The sequence below is a fragment of the Lagopus leucura genome, unplaced genomic scaffold (assembly GCF_019238085.1).
Source record: "Lagopus leucura isolate 7727_CA_CO unplaced genomic scaffold, USGS_WTPT01 Super-Scaffold_702, whole genome shotgun sequence".
Lineage (NCBI taxonomy): Eukaryota > Metazoa > Chordata > Aves > Galliformes > Phasianidae > Lagopus > Lagopus leucura.
In genome coordinates this window covers 1611163-1631675 of record NW_024962254.1, presented here as the reverse complement: position 1 = coordinate 1631675, position 20513 = coordinate 1611163, and the positions used below count along the sequence as shown (strand labels likewise).

The 20513-nt window shown below is 42.1% G+C and overlaps 1 protein-coding gene across 1 annotated transcript in view; it reads left to right on the top strand.

Annotated features, from left to right (window-relative positions):
* Positions 1–20513, top strand: part of TENM4 (teneurin transmembrane protein 4) — a 593945-nt gene that overhangs the window by 541231 nt on the left and 32201 nt on the right. Inside the window, exons 25-26 of the mRNA XM_042862497.1 lie at positions 7199–7353; positions 10685–11562. Of these exons, the coding sequence (XP_042718431.1) occupies positions 7199–7353; positions 10685–11562 (1033 nt within the window). The remainder of the gene's footprint in view (positions 1–7198; positions 7354–10684; positions 11563–20513) is intronic.

The window sequence follows — 20513 nt, the reverse complement described above, 5'->3', positions numbered from 1 at the left end:
TTAGCTGAATTATGTTTCTGAATTCACTGTGGGAAACAAAGCTGTGGAGTTCAAAGCTTTCAGCTCTGAAATCCCTCTTGCTGGCAATTCAGGCTCTCTGGAGGCTGTTCTTCCACCTCAATCACACAGTGGCAGAATGCATGCATTCGCTCCTCATTGCTCTGAAATTTCATGGAACAGAAGTAAATTGAGAGTGAAAGAGGAAATGACATGAAGCAAAATGACAACAAGAAAATAATAATCCAGAGAGTCCACACCTCCAATGGAAAGTTTGCAAACACTGTTCTCTGATCTGGTTCTAGCCCAAGTTTGCAATGCCTGCTGAGACAAATAGCCTTGGCAGGTGTGACTCACTTCCCATTCACCTCAATAAATGATTAACAGTGAAAACTTGAACTGACAATGTAATGTCAGCATTGTTTCTACCTTCACTGCAGTGCATCCTAGCAGAAACACTGGCAAGTTCTCTTCCTTGGTGTGAAGGTATTGCATATTAGTTTGAAATAGCAGTGATTTCTTGTACAAGTAACCAGTAGTCCTCAGGTTACCCTCTGTTCCCCTCTCTTGGCAAGGGAAGTGAAAGACCAGAGTACATCAGAAAATGATTCTGTAGCTATAGAAATATCTCCTGGCTAGGGCTGGACGTGGAGAGTTCACCTCTTTAAAGATCACCAGTCCTCATGAGACTTTTTAAGGCTAAAGTTAATTTTTAACTGAAGAGAATTACTATGTATTTTGTGGACATCTTTGCAGCTTGTTCAAAAGTTGTAAGGAAACAAGGTCTTACCTTCTATTTCACGATTTTAATTAAGTAGCTTTTAATTAGCTGGCATTTGCAGCTTGCTGGAAAATACTGAAAGAATAGAATCCTAACAGATGAAAAACTGTGATTCATAAAAACTGATGGATCAGTCATGGAGTAACAAATTCATAGAACTGAATCACAGAACCGTTTGAGCTAGAAGGAAGCATTAAAGGTCATCTAGTCCAACTCTGCTGGACACCCACAGCTCCATCAGGTGCTCAAAGCCCTTGTCCAGACTCACCTTGAATGTCCACAGGGATGGGGCACCTGTCACCTCTTTGGGTCTTGTGGATCTACCTTTAACCTCTTGGACCAGTCAAGCATCAGCTCTGCGTAGGTCTTCTGGCTCCTCCCTAAGGGGAAACAAACTTTTTGCAAAAAAGGAACACTTCTCCATACCATGGCTAAAGAATTTCTGGAAATTAATAGCACAGGTAGATAAACAGGAGAGGTAGCCTGACAGATGAAACAGTGGTGGCAGTTGTTTATTCAGGGTATTTGTCATAGCTTATACTCCCAGTTATTTGAACAGGTTGCCCGGCGAGGCTGTAGACGTCCCCTTCCTGGAAGCATTCAGCAGAGGGCTTGGAACTAGATGATCTTAAAGGTCTCTTCCAACCCAAACCAATCCATAATTCTGTGATTTGCTGTGGAGCCCACTATCCCTTTCACATGCTTAGTGGATTTCAATATATCCTTGCAAATTCAAGTGTTACCACTTTCTAATTATCATCTGCTAATAACAATTGTCTTCTACAAGCAATCTAAAGAAAAATTAAAACTCCAGCTTGTCAGAGCATTTGTTTTCATCTGAGTACTCGCCAGTGGTTCTCCTTGAGAAAAATGTGGCAGAGAAATTACCAAGGAGCTTGCAATTAAGAGAGATTGCCATGACAAGTCTGACACAGTTGGAAGATGGTTTCAGAAGGGACAGAGCTGGGGGTGGGGATCTCATTCATTTAGCACGGCAGAAACAATGCAAAATGAAGTAATTAATTTGGGACAGATTGCTTCCTTCACTGTGTCCTGCTGAATGTGTAAACAAAATCTCAGTTGTTCGCTAAGAGTTCTTGAGTTTGACAGAATTAGAAGAAACTGAGCCCTCCACAATCTGTTCGATTTTGTCAAATAGGAATAAAATGAACATTTCAAAGAAGACCAGAGGCTTATTGAACAAAATGCCATCTCTTAATTTGACCAGAAAAGACACACAGGGAAAGGGGCAACAGCAGAGTTACGCTGCCCTTCTAAGAAGCCAGACTCTAATCAGGGACCTTCTAAAGAAGCTGCACCTGGACCCGTGCTTCGATGCCGCCAGCAATTTTTTGACAAATCTCCCTGAACACCTATCTTGTTCCCCAGAGGAAGTCTTGTGCTACTAATTTCTAGAACTTGTTTAGCCACAGTATGGAGAAGTGTTCTTTTTTGCAACTAGAGCAGTGTTTTCTGTTCTTTCTGCCTTTCCTCATTCATTCCTATCTTTTAGCTCCTTTCTTGACCACTGCGGAGCACCAAGCTGATCTTTGCAAAAAACTTTTCTCACAAAATCCAAAATCTTTACTCCTCTGTGCTATGTTTCAGCTTGTCATTGTGTATGGGTAGTTAGACTTACTCCTTCCCCTGTGAACTCCTCTGTACTTATTGACATTGATTTTCATCTGCCATTTTATCACACGGTTGTTCAGCATCAAGCCTGACAAGAAAACTTCAAATTTATATTCCTTTAGCACCTATTTTTTTTTTTTTTTTTCTCTTAAAAGGGTTCTCCCCGCCCATTTTTTTCCCCCTAAGTAAAGCTGGAAGTGCAATGCAGTCACTTTTAGTGGTTCATTTTTAGAACAGCCTCCCTGTGTTCCAGCAGCTATTTGCAGTGGGACGTTGTGTCGTCACCTCTTCACACTGCAAGGTCCTGGCATTTCAAGGAAATGTCATCACGTCACAACTTTCCATCAGCACAACTCGCTGGTGTGATGCACGTGGTGTTCCAAGCCTTGGTGTCTTACGGGTTGTCTGGCTATCCAAGAGGAATCATAGAATCATTAAGTAGAACCATTAAGCTTGGAAGATGCTTCTAAGATCATCTCGTCCAACTGCCCACCTACCGCCAATATTGCCCGCCGAACCAACGTGATTTCCTAACGTACGTATTTCATAACTCGAAGATCGAAATGTGGGTCTGCAACACCACCTGGTTTGTGGCAGCAGATGTTTTCTCTTAGTAACTGTGAGACTGAACGTCAAGCTGTATGCTGCAAATCTTCAATTCCCCTTATGTTACTATGGAAACTTGAGAGGAGCCTTCTGTCAAAGCGACCCAAGGCCTTTGGCTTTTCATGTGTAACATGTGAATTACCCATTCTCTGTACCAATAACCAACACTGGAACTGTGCCATAATCAGAAAGGAAACAGAAATTCCTATCAAAAGTTGTGGTCTGAACTCTCCAATCTATTGCAAGGAAACCATGCTTCTTTCTCTTTGCAAGTCTAAAGACTTGTCTGTGGGAGAGCCAGGCTCTCCTTTGGAATTGGAATCAATCATAGAATCGTACAATGTGTTGGGTTGGAAGGAACTTTAAAGATCATCCTGCTCCAACCTGTGTTGTGGGCTGGTTGCTACTCACCAGATCAGGCTGCCATGGTCCCATCCAACCTGGCCTTGAGCATTCCAGGGCTGGGGGATTAGACTGAATTCTGAGACAACCAGCTGAACTCGGGAAGGGACTGGAGTAGTTGCCATGAGAGGGGGATGTGGAGACAGAAATCAGGCCTTAGACAGATTGAAAACTTTGTTACCCTGCAGAAGGTCCTAGGAAATGTAAGGTAATTGAGATTGCTTGGTTTCTGTGAAGGAGGGATAAGCAGAGAAGTGCTCTGTGATAAGAGTGCATGCACCTGCCATGGCTCCCGAGCAGGATGATAAGTGGTAACTTTACCATCCCACTTCAACTTATTCGGGTGTGCAAGCTCTTTGTCTAAGCTGGACTGCAGAATGAAGTTGTGCTGTATCGACTGATCAGAGCGGCTCCCGAGCCAAGGTGCACACAGGTTGTTATTGCTGTAACTGGTTAATCAGAACAGCCATCGGAGCTCGGCACTGAGCGCTGGGAGCCGCTGTCAGCACACACTGCTGATAAGTTCAATCCAATCCACATGGAACTCGCTAGGAGAGAAAATTCTGCCTCATTTAAAATCACATTATCCAGCCTGCTACCCTTCGCTGCCTTTTGACCTGTCATGCAGAGTAACGGACAGGCGCCCTGAGAAGTGCTGGCTGTGAACCTAGGAAGGGTTCCCAGTTCCCTTGTGCTTAACAAAAGACAATGAAGAGCAACTAAGTGCTCCTCTGTAAAAGCTGGTCTACCACATTGCTTAAAGTGCTCGATTGTATTGCTGGTTGTCAAACAAACACCACCAAACATTAAAGAAGTTGCCATACGGTGGGCCAAATAATTAGAGGAGCGATAACCTTTGGCAGCAGATGCCAGTGACAAGTGACATGTGCCAGCATCCTGGATGGGTTGCTGAGCAGCGTGTCACCTAGGGCACGATGTTGACAGATGTCATGACAGGTAAAGACAACATCCTTCAAGCCATGGATGCAAGTGAATATTGATGTCTATCCCTCCAGATCTCCCTGCAGCTTTTGACAAAGTGCTAAGATACAACTGATGCTTTGAGGCATCCCAGCTGTTCAGCTGCAGGGAGGTGTTCAAGGCCAGGCTGGATGAGGCAACCTGATTTTAGTGGCAATCCTGCCCGCTGCAGGGGGCTCAGACTAGATAGTCTTTTAGACCCCTTCCAACCCAAACCGTCCTATAACTCTATGATACTGCACAGCAGGAATAAGTGGTCACCATTGCCATGGCTTCTCCTGTAGCTTTAAGTTGTGCAAAAAGTTCTTGCTATTCTTCTTTGAGTGTCTTGTTTCATGGTCCTGTTGAGATTAGCTCTATCTTGGCTTAAGTTAAACACAGGTATTGGAGTGTAGGACTAGAAGCAATCTCTTGGGTCATTTAGTCTTGTCGTCCATTATCTCAGAAATCCTGTCATATAATCCCCTCCAAAATTAATGAACTTGATCTTAAAAGAAGCAAGAAGTAATTTTTTTTTCCTTATCGCCCTAGAGGCTGTTCTGAAATCTCACTGCTCTGTTGGTCAGATATCCAATCCAGGTCAAAGTGATGCCCTTCAGGCACGGAGATGCTGTGAAGGACCAGGGAAAATGCAGTTTTTACCTCCCAGCAAAAATACACAGCTCCCATTCAGCTCAGTGGTCTGCAACATTGGTGTTTTGACTCCTAACTGACTTTGACTCAACAGGTTGCAGTTTTATTTCAATTTTTTCTTTTGCCTCAGCTAAATGGAAAAGTTTGTTCTTTCCTCAAACAATGAGGTTTTCTTGCCATTACTTCCAGGCTAGATTATCTTCTGTGTCATTTCATTTCCTCTGTAGATTTCTGTAGGACCAAATATGATACATTTTTCCACTTATCATCCACCTCCATGGCTCCCAGCCCATACAATAGTTACAATGCTGGCTGAAGGCCATGATTTTAATTTCCAAAGCAATCAGGGGATTAGTCCCTGCTGCATGAAGGGCAAAAACTTTTAATCTGTGAACTGCTGCATGTGTACTTTGCAGCATACCTCACAGTGGATGAAAGTCTGAGGGTAAATGTTTCAAGCAAGGAGATCTGGCTGTAAAACAGCATTCTGGAGAAGCACAAGATCTCATCGCTTCTCAGAAACTTTCTCAAGTCTTTCTATCTTGAACAGATTTTCCATCATATCTATCACCATGATGACAGCCAAAAAAACATCATAGAGAGGACTCACGTCACTAACTTCATCTGTCTGCAGACAAATGTTTCCTGTGGAAATCATAGGAGCATAAAGGTTGGGAAAGACCACTAAGTTCATCTAGTCCAGCCATCAACCATCACCACCGTGCCCACTAAACCGTGTCCCCTGTTTGAAATATTTGACATATTTGCTGTACTCTCCTCTTATAGTGAGTAGGAAGGAAAAGGTGCATCTAGAAGGATTGGTATAATCACTCATGTATATCTGCTTTAGGGCAATATACATTGCACCCTAGAAATAGGTATTTCTCTCTGCTGATTGAAAGAGCTGCAGATACTTGCTTGTATGCAGAATGCATTGTTGACTTTTTGCCAAGTGACTGCGACTCTGCTAGCAAAAGAAACCAAGCAGAAGGATCCTGATATTCATATATTCATATATTCCAAGCAGAATTTTCACGTGGATAGGAAAGGACATTTCAGGCTTCTACATTCTTCTACTTTACTGTTCCTTTACATTCTTTGAGTGTCTGGAGATACTCAAATATCATGCCACGCAGCATTCTGCAACCGTGGGATAGATGAGATGAGCGACTCTATTAGTATCCATGGAGTTATTTTTAATTTATGCTGGCATAAAAGAGAGGTGAATGGGGCCCTTAACTTCTTATTCCTGCTTTCATCGTGAATACTCTCCATGACCTTGTGAAAATTGCTTTATCTCTTATTTTCCTGATACGTAAAATTAAGATGATCACACTCACAGACTGCTATGAGGTCTAATTAGTAAGTGTAAAGCACCATGAAATCCTCTGATGAAAGATGCAGAGTATGGCTAGCCTGGGATAAAGAGGATTAAAGGAGGTTTTGCTAACATAACAAGTACTTGAGAAATGACACCTAAGGGGAAGGGAAATAGCACATATCTGTAGGAAAGGAAACGAGTCAGCAGTCTGTAACAGTTGTTGACAGATTTCAAATCCAGTGATTGGGAGCATGTCAGCAGAGGGGGGTTTGAACAGTGATACAAATCACCTAGCCATATTCAGAAACAGGTGAGTTACTGTAGATTGGTGGGATTGTTCCAGTAGAAACCCTTCCACACTTACTCCTCTGGCATTTGACCTGATGAGTCTTTCGTAGGTGTTCTCATCACTGTCTCTGAAGCATTCACCAGAGTAACATTTTCACATGCATGGCTCAATAGTCATACTACGAGCAAGGCATCGTGTTTCTGAACACATAACTATGTGTCAGACGTAACTATGTTTCAGACACATAACTATTAGAAAACCTGTTCTTTTTAGGGGTTTGCTGGATGCCATGCCCTGTTCCATGTTTTCTGGGGATTTCTAAGTTGCTTTATGTGCTAGTAATGTTCAGAAGTGCCTTCAGTGTAATGGTGCTGCTCCAGAGCTCCCAGTATCCAGAACTCCTGTGTGTCCAACTCATCCTTTTTGAATGCCAGAAAATATATTGTTCCCAATCAAACTGCAGTGTTACTTTTTCAAGGGTCAGACCAGACACTATCACATTCATCACGTCTTTTCAGGTTGCTGTTCCTTTCTGACTGACTTTTTGCTTCCCTAGGCATCACCGTGGACAAGTTTGGACTTATTTACTTTGTAGATGGCACTATGATCAGGAGGATCGATCAGAATGGGATCATCTCAACAGTGTTGGGTTCCAATGACTTGACATCTGCTCGGCCTCTCAGCTGTGACTCTGTCATGGACATTTCTCAGGTAAGACAGCCTTTGGTTTTCTGCCAGATAGAATCCTATGCTTTCACCTTGTCTGCCTGTGTGCCTCCACAGGTTTGACAAAGAGATGTGGGTGAATAACACCCTTGCGTATTTTGTACTATGAAAATGCCTGGGTCAAAAAGGAAGATCCTATAAAGACTGAAGGGGAGACCTAACTGCTGAACTCAGGGAATTTCTGGAGAGAGAGAGATTTTTAGACTTCGTTCATAGCTTCCAACCAGCTGTGAGACACAGATTCCTGGGAAAGCAAGTTTCATTAGGCTAACTTCTCAAGGAACTAGTTATTTTAAATTAAAAAGCACTCCTTTTAGTGGGGATATGCCTTGCTCTAAGAGCATAACAAACCATTGTTTTTTACATTACTTCCTCCCATTCTGATTCAGCCCAGAACAATTTTAGGCCTGAATCAAATTAACATCTAGGAAATACTGATCAGAGACTATGGTGCCAAAATTAGCAACAGCAGGAAAACAAGAATCTTGAATTGCATCAGATTGCAAATTGGTTACAGCTACCATCATGCTGGGCTTTTTAGTCCTGCTGTTTAAAGGTGGAGGGGAAAAGAGGAAGAGAGAAAAAGAAATCTCAGTTTGATGATTGCTTTATATAATGCAGAAGAGAAGTCTGCTATGGCCCAGCACTCAATTCTGCGGAGCACTGGCCAACCTGTCAAATTGTGCCAGTTTAGAGATGCTGTCCTTTGAAACCTTTAAGCCACTGGTGGTTTGCCTGGCTAGAGGAATGTTACCCTCTCTTATGAAAATACAGATCATAGCTGGAGGGCTAAGTACTGTTATTCAGCCACAATAGATGTCAATGGGGTTTCCTTTTTGTAGCTACCTAGATAATTTCCGTGCTCCCATATGGAATCTGTTCTTCTTGTTTTTCCTTCTAATTTGAAAAGGTTATTCTTGCTTCTTTGCAACTGTTTCCCACCGTCCGCAATTTATGAACAAGCTGAAATTATGAGTTTAAAAGCTCTGATGCCTTCTACAGGAGTAAATTTTGATGTTTAAAGGCCATTTTGTAGTGTGTTTCTCATCTTGCAGGCATGTTTTTTTTTTTCTTTATCTGAATTTCAGGGGCAGTTACTACAAGACCACTGTGGATTCAAGTTTTAAAAATTATTTCTGGGCAAGTTGTGTGGTTTATGTGCCTACCAATGTCGTATTTAAACATTTCTAAGATGAACTAAAATGTATCATCGAAAGCTTCTTTCTTCTGTCATAAAGTGACGGGAGCCATTCTTAAATAAACCTGTACTGGAATGGACAGATTAACCAGTCATGTTCTGGACAAACATATCAAACACAAGATCAATGAAGGAAAAATAAACAAATTAAAAAAATAATCAACAGAACACAAAACCTTGTCTAGGAATTGCTTTTCAGCATTTGCAGTAGCTACAGGGGTCTTCTCTGTCAGGTCCCCGAAGCTGTTGGGGATGTGAGGACATGGAATATTTAGCAGTCAGTGTTGATAGGGAGTGGTTTTTAAGAATAGCTAAGAATAGTCAGTTCAGAATAAACTGCTCACGATGCTAACTCAAGGCTGCAGAGCTTTAAAACCACTGGAAAGGATGGGGACATGTGTTACTGAAGGGCTATAATGTTTCACTACAGAAAGGGTTAAAATAGGCCAGAAGCTGAGAAAAGAAAGATTCTGTGAACAGAGAATCAAACCAGGCAGAGATTAGCACACTGCTTAGCCACAAAACTGAGCTTCACAATCCCAGCCATTAGAAGGCATAATGAACTGAACACACTGCAAGTGGTGTTTTAAAAAAAAGAAAGTTGACAAAGAATTTAAATGTGAGTAGAAGCAACAAAAGTAAAGAATGGCTGTAGCAGATATGTTCTGCTACAGGCTTTGGAAGTATGAATCTTTTGTGTGGCTCTTGGCCTCTTCTTGCTCCTGGTTTCGAATGAAGTCACAGTGAGGGATGGTGCACTAGGCTTGAACCTATTCCTATCTCCTTTCCAATAAGACTGCTACCTTATGGACACAAAACACCCCTAACTAAGTCACTTCAGGCAACCAAGAACATACAACAATCAAGGATATGCAACAACCAAGATGAAGGGTGGAAGATCTGCAGCAAAGACAGAGGGGCATTTTGGAATGGTGCAGCTTGATGTGTGCCCATCCCAGAGCTCTCAGTCACAGCATCATGACACCGAGTACACAAAAAAATAAAAATAAAAATAAAGTGAATAATAACAATAATAAAAATAAAAGTAAAAATTAAAAAATAATAAAAATAAAAATAAATACAAACAGAACTGGGGGGAATGGCACAAAGTGGCCAATATCTCAGTTAACCAACAGATATCAAATCCACCTGCTCCAAGTTGGAGTTGCCTGGCTGACTGAAAGGCAGTGCACAACCAGAATAGCTGTTTGTTTGTAATTCATTGAAAATCTATTTAAAAGTCTTCCTGAAGGTGACCAGGAGCATTCTTTAAAGCTGTTCATTTCCAGTTCCCCTTCACACTTCTGCAAATGGGAAATAGGCACTGTTAAGAAAACATTTCAGCAACTGATTGGCTCCTACACATTAAAAAAGAAAATGCACAGCTTCCTGTTCTTGGTTTAAAACAAAAACAAAACAAAAAAAAAAAAGGGGTGGGGGAAAGAGACCCTGAATTCTATTGGACTAACAACTAAAAAAGCATTCTCACTTAAAAAGAGAGCATCTCGCTCAAATAGAACTAGAAACAGAGACCTTCTAGTACTCGCTCACTCATGATGTTACCAGCCTCTGTAACTGTGGAATATCAGTATTTTATAAGATGTGTCACTTGAAGCCATTCTTCCATTTTGTTTATAATAAAAAAAAAAAGTAAAAAGCACTGTAAAGACACAAGTATTCCATTCTACAAAGCACAATAACCCTAATTTCAAAGTGATTTGCTGTTTTGCATTTTTGCGGCACCAAGCACAAAATAGGTGGTTATAACTTGGATGTACACATGCTGACACAGCTGCCAGTTTTCTGTCACTTACCCAGAGGAGATGGACCATTTGTCTGGAGAATTGTTTAGTAAAAGGATCGTTGTTTTGTTTGACTGATTGATTTTACGATACTTAGCCAACAAAATTCCCGGTCTCAGATCTCTCTGCTCTCAGATCCAAACTCTGTCAATCCAAAGACTGCCATCATATGAAGTAGTAGCAAACAGTTGTGCTTATTTTACTGTTTCTCCCTTTAATCCATGTTGAAACATCCTCACTTGAGATTGCTTTGTATCAATCATACGTTAAAAAGGGTCTCATTCTAACAATTTCCTTGTGCTTTTCTGCCATTAAGGTTCGTCTCGAATGGCCCACGGATCTGGCGGTCAACCCGATGGATAATTCTCTGTACGTGCTCGACAACAACGTTGTGTTACAGATTTCTGAGAACCACCAAGTGCGCATAGTGGCAGGGAGGCCCATGCACTGCCAGGTCCCAGGGATGGACCACTTTCTCCTTAGCAAGGTGGCAATACATGCCACCCTGGAGTCTGCTACTGCCCTGGCTGTCTCACATAATGGGGTCCTATATATTGCTGAAACTGATGAGAAAAAGATCAACCGCATCAGGCAGGTTACCACCAATGGAGAGATTTCTCTCGTTGCTGGTGCACCAAGCAGCTGTGACTGCAAGAACGATGCTAACTGTGACTGCTTCTCGGGGGATGATGGCTATGCCAAGGATGCCAAACTGAATGCACCGTCCTCCCTTGCAGTGTGTGCAGATGGAGAGTTGTACGTTGCTGATCTTGGAAATATCCGAATACGCTTTATTCGGAAAAACAAACCATTCCTCAACACTCAAAATATGTATGAGTTGTCCTCACCCATAGATCAGGAACTCTACTTGTTTGACACCAGCGGTAAGCACCTATACACTCAGAGCCTTACCACTGGAGATTATCTTTACAATTTTACTTATTCTGGAGATGGAGATATAACCCTGATCACTGACAACAATGGCAACTTAGTCAATATCCGAAGAGATTCCACGGGGATGCCCCTCTGGTTGGTCGTGCCCGATGGCCAAGTCTACTGGGTGACAATTGGTACCAACAGCGCACTCAAGAGTGTAACCACACAGGGTCATGAGGTGGCCATGATGACTTACCATGGCAACTCTGGTCTGCTTGCCACCAAAAGCAATGAAAACGGCTGGACAACTTTTTACGAGTAAGTATGTTTTGAGTACTATGCAGCTGTCTTCATTCTGCGTTCTCTGATACATGTAAAGCTGATAGATTCTTAATTCCCCTGACAGAACTATAATGTCCAGAACAGGAAATATTAGACATCCTATTGGCCGTGTGTTAGAATTTGCATAAACTCTGCCTGCAAAATCAGCTTCACACAAAGTTTATACTGAATTTTTCTGAATCAGAATTGGACAACTGGTTCTCCTTAACTGTAGTGAGGTCTAGAAATTTAGGCTGCATGGCAGAGAATTTTGCTTGGCTTTGGAAACACTGGAAGAGTGGAAGTTTGAGCAGATCCTCTTTCTCTCAGCTTTCATCTACTTCTATGATCTGTTGTCTTTCTGAGTTTGTTTGAAGTGGCTGATGTAAAATGACTGCCGACGATGACTAATGGCAACTTGCTCAGAAAACAATTCTGTAATTAATGGACTGTTCTGTTTCTATTGTTATAGTTGGCCCCGCTAAGCTTTAAAAAATAGTCTCAGAGCTGCTGAAGACCATTCCTGCCCAATGAATTTTTGATCAGAGGGAAGACAGGTTGGGTTGAAAAAAAGCAGGAATGGCAGCGACTTGAAAATTTCTTTCGATTTTGTACTATTATTAGCAATCCTCTGTATAAATAGCATGAAGAAAATATACTTCTAATGTCAAATGGGAAAACATTAACTCAAATAAGGACATCTAGAAGGATGGTCTACAAATTCATCCTGCTTTTGAGGAGCCATCCCACGCTTCCTTAGTTCCATTTTTATTCTTGAATTCCAGCCTTTTTTTAAATGTTCTCTTAGCGCATAATTTCCCATATGGTTTGAATGGTTACATGGCAGCACTCAGATACCATAATCATACACTCGCTATAGAAGATCAATTTGGCTGGAATAGTCAGTTCCCAAGATGACAAAGACAAAAACTGAAAGAAAAAATTTAAAATAAGAGACTCAGGGAAGGAAAGCTGGCTAATCCTACATACTCATGTGTTATACATGCAGTTGCTTTGGCTTTTTCTTTAAAATGTTCCAGGCCCAGTTTTGAGTTTCTTTGCTCCTGCTGTTAAAAGAAGTGATGGAAACTCTGTGATGAATCTTTCGAAAGGTTATTTGCATCCCATCAATGTTCTGCTTGCAATTACTACAGCAATATTCCTCAGTGAATCAAAGTTAATACCCTTCCATCTCTCACATTGATTTTGCTTGAGGAAGGCTGTAGTGTGTAAAGATGGGATGTTTTTCTCTATAGGGCTGAAAACCTGCTATATTATCAGAATCATCATGCTAAATCAAGGCGACATTTTCTTTTTGCAAATAATCCAATAGCTCCTGTGCTTGAAAACAGATGTAGCCTTGGACAGTGAAGCAAACTAAACATTACAGCTAATAATGGTCAAATTTATACTAAAACCACACTTTTATTTAAAAGTGTAACTGCAAGTATAAAGGAGATAAAACGAGACAGAATCTAAAGTCCAGCTTACTCTGTGGATACATTTATAACAGTAATCCATTATTTCTTGCTACCCAACAAAATAGAGCATTTGTGAAAGTCATCATTCTGGTTCTCTTATGCACTTTGGAGGAGTCATAAGAAATCTTTTTAGAGCTAAATGGAAGACAATATTCTCCGGTGGTTATGCTATGGAAATCTTGACTAGCAAGTCAGCATTATGTGATAGCACAGCATCACTGAAAATAGAGGTGGGAACGTGTCTTCAGAGATATCTCATCCAAACCTTCGATCAGTTATCTCTATTTAACTGTTCCTGACAGATTCTGATGTAACTTTATACAACTACAGGGTAAAAGTCTATATCTGAATTAGTTACCTCAACCTCCCTTTACAGACAGTGGAGAGAAATACTCACTATTGAGGTGAGTTTTGGATGAGCTGTATCGCGTATCAGCTTTAGGATGTGATGAGGCAGGTAATACTCTGAAAGTTTCTCTCTGTAAATGTAGTTCAGAATGATTAGCTCAGATAGAGATGTTTATGCTGCAGATGTCTACAGCTTGTTCATATGGACCCTATCAAAGTTATCTAAGTTATTCATAAATACTGCTAGTGATAAGAATGTCTTTACCTATCTTACTGCTACTGTCAGAAGGCTTTTTATATGCTCAGTTTAAATTTTCCTTGCTTGAATTGGAAACTGCCTCTTTTCATCCTCACCTCCCCTCTCCTCTCCTTTCCGCAAGGGATTTGTGAAACAGATTAGTCTCCCCCTCTTTCTAACTGTGAAAATTAAAATACTTAAAAACATTCTCAGAAAAGGTAGTCAGCAGCAGAGGAGCAGAGTGTGGTTGTTTGGGGTGAATTGTCAGGACTTGATTCTATCCAGGTTTTGCATGCATTATCTGGAAAAAATGAGAAGATTAAGAATAAATGTGAGATGCTTAGATTTATTGATAAAATGAGTTTCATTTAAACATAATATGTTCTTACACAAGAAGGTGCACATCTAACAGACCACATCTAAAGAATGGGGCTGAGCACTGACTCTCAGAGGTTGTAGTGATCAAATCACCAAGCCATTTGGTATGATCTCTCAGCATAATTCCATGGCAAATTTGTCTAACCTGTTGCTTGGATGGACAAGTAAAATGAGTGTGCTTACTCATTGCAGTCTACTTGTCATGAATAGAAGGGAGCTGATTTTCTCACTGCACAACATTGATGAGACTAATACTGTCAGTTTCAGTGTTTTCAGTTTATGAAGAATGGGGAAAATTGAACAGTGTGCAGAAAAATGTACAAAAATGCATTCATGAGGGGAAAATGCTTTATTCTGAAGGACTAGAACAGCTGGATCTGTTTATCTTATCACGATGAAAACTGGGAATTGTGTAGACCACAGCATGTCAGCACAAAGCTCACCTACAGAACAACTCTCAGTCTAGCAGAGAAAGACAGGAGAAGGGCAAGGGACTAGAAACCAAGTGCAGAGACATGAAAGTTGACAGGATGGTGTAATTTTTTAAGGCTGAATTAGCTTAGTGGTAGAGCAACCCACTGTGAGTAGCAGTCCATTTCTTGGTATCTCCATTTCTTGGTATCATGACTCTGGGTGCCATTCTTATTTTCATCAGATGGAAGATGTGCATGAGTCAAACTCAAACCGCAGGCATGGCAGGCTGAAATGTATGTTCATTGATACCCAAGAAGTCAAAGAAGATGATGTAGAACAAATTGATGTTTGAAAGGTTCAAACTTCAGGTTATTGGTCTCAGAACATTGGGAAATGTGGAAGTTTAAGCGATTTAGAAAAATCCTGTGATCCTGGGTGACTGGAAGGCGCTCTGAGTTTTTTTCCAGCTTCGCTAAGGGGGAAGGTGAAGCTTATATTTCCATTTTGCTTCTGGCCAAGGAAATAAAGACATCAAATCTGACTCTGAGGAAAAGCTTGACAGTTCTCTCTGCAGATAATGGTTATTTATAGCCCCAGACGGGATGGACACCACTGCTTTAAAAGTTAAGAGTAACCATAAATTCAGCTGGCAAGTTTACATTGCACTGGTGGCCCCATGAAGAACACCCTTGTAAGATTTACCTTTACCATTCTGTCTATGGAGGATCATAAACCAGACACCACCACAGAAGAGCAGCGGTATTGCAAGAGTGACAACACTACATATGTATACATCCGGCATCCCTAGTTCTCTTTGGGTTGGTGCTCTCAGCAAGGCATTTCTCAATTTTTATTGTACAGCTGTGAAGACCTTTGATATACAGACATGTTGGTGTGACTCTAGAGAGAAGAGAAGGAGGAGGAATGTGTTGTCCTACTATTGGAAGCTTACATCAAAGGCAGGGAATCCAGCCCCTCCAAGGGCTCAGATTGGCACATTAGCCTTTCATTTCAGCCGGAGAAGGGGACCTGATCACAGCACCCACAGCTCTTTCATGCACACTTCCTTCACCAATGCTTGTGTAACAATCCTACTTTATTGGGTTTAACACTAAAGTTCAGCATCTGATGGCATGCAGTTTCTTCTTCCTTTGGGAATGAAACTTAATTCCCTCCAGTAATTAACCTGTCCCCAACGGCCTATTTAGGACTTCTTTGAGGGTTTTTAGTACTACATAGACCTTGACATTCACCATCAATTAATGCCCTACAAATCAGCTTATCCAGTAGCTGGATTAAAGACTTGCCTTCCCTTTCAGCCTGTACCATTGTAATTAGTAGCAAAGGAAGTGGGTCTGGAAACTCCTCCAAGTTAACAGATTCTTGTTGTTCAGCTCAAAGACATTGGATGCCATGTGAATACTTTGATTGTTGCTGCTTTTGCACTTGACATGAAAAAATCACTACCAGCCTTCACATAGCTTGTTAGCAGTTGCTGTTTATCTCTACTGCAGAATCCAGATTTTGTTTTGTTTTGTTTTTTTACTGTATTTGTTTAAGTCAAGAATATGGTAGTTATCTTGATTAGCCCATTGTGATGGTATCAGTGTACATTAATTCAATTTCCTTCTAAGCCAAAGTCAAACCTTCTCTGCATTATTTAACCCAGATGAGGTGCTTTCACATAGGTTCTTCGTGTGCCCATTTAGTTCTGAACGTCACCTCCTTCAACACAGAGTTAAATACATACACATCACTCCAGTCCAGCCGAGAAATTCAAAACCTTCCCATGGACTTCTCAAGAAGTGTCTCAGAGTTGACAGGAGAGCAGTGGGTAATGTGGTACCAGACCTTTTAGCAGAAGGTAAGGGAAGCTTTGACCCACAACACTGAACTCTGTTTAAGAGAAAGAGCTTGGATGGCTTCCTGGTATCCCCAGGACTCATCAGAGGTCCTGCCCGACACCAGCAGCAGTTGGTGCTCCGTACTCTGGTCTAAGTGACTGGGGAACTAGAACTTGTTATAAAATTGTAGAATCATAGAACCGCAGTCATAGAATCATAGAATGACTTGGGTTGGAAGGGACCTCAGAGATCGTCCAGTTCCAAGTACTGGATCAGGTTGCCCAAAGTCCCATCTATCCTGGACATGAGCACCTCCAGGGATGGGGCACCCAGAGCTCTCTGGGCAGGGCATCAGCACACTGAGGGTATGAGAGTAAAGAAATTCCTCCTAAGATCTAATCTAAATCTCTCCTCTTTTAGTTTAAAGTCATTATCCCTTGTCCTGTCACTATCTGCCCATCTAAAAAGTTGTTCCCTTCCTGTTTGTAAGCTCCTTTGAAGTATTGGAAGGCTGCACTGAGGTCTTTCCACAGCCTTCTCCAGGCTGAACAAGCCCAGCTGCCTTTATTCGTTGGAGAGGTTTTCCAGCCCTCTTAATGTCTTTGTGACTCTCTTCTGGACCCCTTCCAACAGCTCCATGTCTTTCTTTTGCTGAGGGATCATAGTCAGCATTTACCCAGCAGTGAGATACAGACTCAGTCTGCATCATAGTTGGCACAAAGGTTGTGCAGTCAAAGCCAGAGATAAATAACACTCATTACCTTTAGAGGAGCAGCCACCTCTTGACTTTGGAAACCTAACTTGCTGCATTAACAACATCCCTTTATCACCATCTGATATCTCAGGTCACGCACTGAGTTTTATGGTATTTGGTGGCATCCTTGGCTTACAGTAGTGCAAGTGAGGGTCTCTTTCTATGACTGCAGCAGACTGAAGCATAAGAAACACAATCCCATTTGGCTTTTGTTCTCTGTCCTTTTCTGTCACTTAGCAAGATTACTTTTCTCCACATTTTCTCCATGTTGTCCATCATTCGCTCGTCGCCATTCCTCTGCTGCAGTTACTGTGAAACTTCAGTATGTTCCAAGATAGAACAGCACCTCCCCAGTCCTCTTGCTAAATTGTGAGGTCATGTTTTGAGCCCAGAATGTATGCCTGGTGTCCAAGTTTAGCAGAGAATCGAGGTGATTATGAGTATTATAAAAATAGCTGGAAAGAGAGACCTTACTTGCCTCCTTTGGGCAGTCAGAAGTTCTGCGTGTCATCAGGAAGAGGACTTGCCTTCATACATATTTCAGTAGTATGGGTTTGTATATTATGGATTTATTTTTAATGTTGTGTTTAATGTTGTTTGAAAAATTGGGAAGAGACAACTTGTTCAGAGGCAGTGGGTGCACGCCTGTATAATCACACATAAAATATAGTTTACAAAGTACATTAGGACACTTTGGCTCTAAACGCAATATTATTGCAGTGATTTTTTTTTTCCAATCTATTTGACTTGTAGTTTTAAAAGGCCGATGAAATGTGAAAAAGCAAAAATGAGGAAACTCAGAGACTCAGGCAAGGAATTGATTTTTGAATAGATGGTACTTAGGATGCTCTCCTTAATTCCCAAGGCCCAGGTCTCTACACAATGGTAATGTGATAAATGAAAGCTCTGAATGTTTACAAGCTAACAATTAGGCCTCATAAGCACCAAATGCCATTTTAATTCTGTGCATTGAACCTTAGCTAAATACGATTCCAATTGGGAATGGATGGCAACAGCTTCCGTTGCTGGTCTAATAATTGTCACTGTAATTGCAAATGCCAGGGCTCTGCAGCAGGTTTGAATGGGAGGCAGCAGCTGTGTTAGCAGGTGATGGATTCATTGCTGGGATTGTGCACGCTGCTACCCTTCAGCATCTCCTTAATTCTGGGGCTTTCAGAGCATTTGGAAAACACAAAAGTCTTAGGAAACCAGCCCACCCCTAAATCCTGAGGCGGTGGAAACGGCCTATGGAGCTTAGCTGTGGAATGAACTGATGGGAGGAGATTTATCTTACCACAAACACCAGGTGCACCTACAGCTACATAAGGGACAGTCACTTGGCCTTCCTCTCCAAGCGAGGATGAGTTCTGTGAGTGTCTTTATAGGGCTGAAAGCAGAGACGGAAGGAACAAACGCAGCCATGTCTCTCATTCCCCATCACAAGAAGGATGTGGCGCTGTTGTAGTGGGTCCAGAGCAGGCCACAAAAATACTCAGAGGGCTGGAGCACCTCTCCTGTGAAGAAAGGTTGAGGGAATTGGGCCTGTCTAGCTTGGCAAAGTGAAGGCTTCAGGAAGACCTCATTGTAGCCTTCCAGTACTGGAAGGGAGCTTACAGACAGGAAGGGAACTGACTCTTTACATGGTCTGATAGCAATAGGACAAGGGGGTGGTTTCAAACTAAAACAGGAGATTTCAATTAGATATTAGGAAGAAATTCTTTACTCAGAGGGCAGTGAGGCCCTGGCACTGCTGTGCAGAAAGCTGTGGGTGCCCCATCCCTGGAGGAGGTTGGATGGGCCTTGGGCAGCCTGAGCTGGTGAGGAGCAACCAGCCCATGGCAGGAGGAGGAACTAAATGATCTTTAAGGTCCCCTCCAGCCCAAGCCATTCTATGATTCTATGATTTAATGTGTTAAGCACTTCCTTTCGCACTGCCACCGCAGCACTCAAAGCAGCTTTAGTCTGGGCCTGTGCGTTTTACACTTCACTTGCCACTAATTAAAAAGCAATAATTAAAACTGGAGCAGCTCAGTTGTGCTGCCTTCTTGCATTTCTCCCTCTGTAAGGCATGACCTCTTTGCAGCCCCAAAGCAAGCACTTGGAAGGTCCCTGGACAGAGGTGCAGCAGCTCATGCAAATACAGCAAGCACAGATGGTCCAGGTTACTTCTGACAGAGGCTAATGTGGTGACTAAGGAGGTGCCAAAAGCCTAATGCACATTTGCAGACATCTTAAACTGACTCCAGCACACCAGCACAAGCTGCTCTGGCCCCAAATGAGCCTTGCTTCTCAGAACACAAAGTCCCAATTGGAAACTCTTGCCCTTGATGAAGCTCTCTTCCATTGTGTGACTTCTGTCATGCAATCAAGACACTTTAATTATGCTTATTGTATGGACTCATTTTATCTTTAAAGCAAAATGCACAGACAGAAATTTAGTCACCATCATATTCTTCCATGCTCTTTTTTTGTGTGTGTGTGCTGTTGTAACCCAGTTTGCCCAGGCAGAGTTTTTTGGCCTCTTTGCCCATTGCCACTGTGGAACAGCAGAAAAAATACCATTTAGTGAGATGAGAGATGAGAGGCTGCAAACAGAGATGAGCAGGTAGAGTGATTGAACCCCAGGGTGGTGGGAAAGCCACATATGTGGATGGAGAAATGCTGAAAGATCACGGAATTGTACAATCCATAGAAGGTTGGAAAAGACCTCTAAGATCATCAAATCCAACCCCAATCCATCCCACCATGCCCACTGGCCATGTCCCTCAGTGCCACATCTTCACAATTCTTGAGCACCTGCAGGGATGGTGACACCACCACCTTCCTGGGCAGCCTGTGCCAATGCATTACCACTATTTCTGAGAAAAAAAATCTTCCTAATGTCCAAACTGAACTTCCCCTGGAGCAACTTTAAGGCCATTACCTCTTGTTCTATTACTAGTTATCTGGGAGAAGAGGCCTACCCAGATGTCTGGGAACACAGTACAGGGAGCCCAGGGTTGTTGGGAGTAAGTAGGACTTGCATGGAGTATAGGTTTTGTGCTGACTGTCAGCATGGTGCTGAGTGTCATTCAATTAGGATAAATCATATGACTCATAGGATACTGACTCAGCACTCAAATGCAACAGCAGCCACGTGTCCCTCACACGAACTCCCTGCTCCTATCCTGGCTTTGTCACCCCATTGACTCCAGTGCAGCATGCCTAGCTTTGTGCCAGTGTTTTTTGGGGTAAGGCATGCTCAGTTCCACACTCAGCTGATTTTTGAGCAATACAGAGAAGGATTCTTCCGTTACAGTTCCAAGCACCATCAAGTCAGAGATGCTCAAATCAGATCCCATCTTCCTTAAATATCAGAGCATTTGAGATCTAAGTCTATCCGTACAGCTCAGACTGTGTTTTATAGAGCAATAGATGTCACAGTGGGAAGAATTTGGGGTGTTACGTAACACGCTTTTAGTGATAACTGTTCTCTCTGCTCAAGGGAAGGA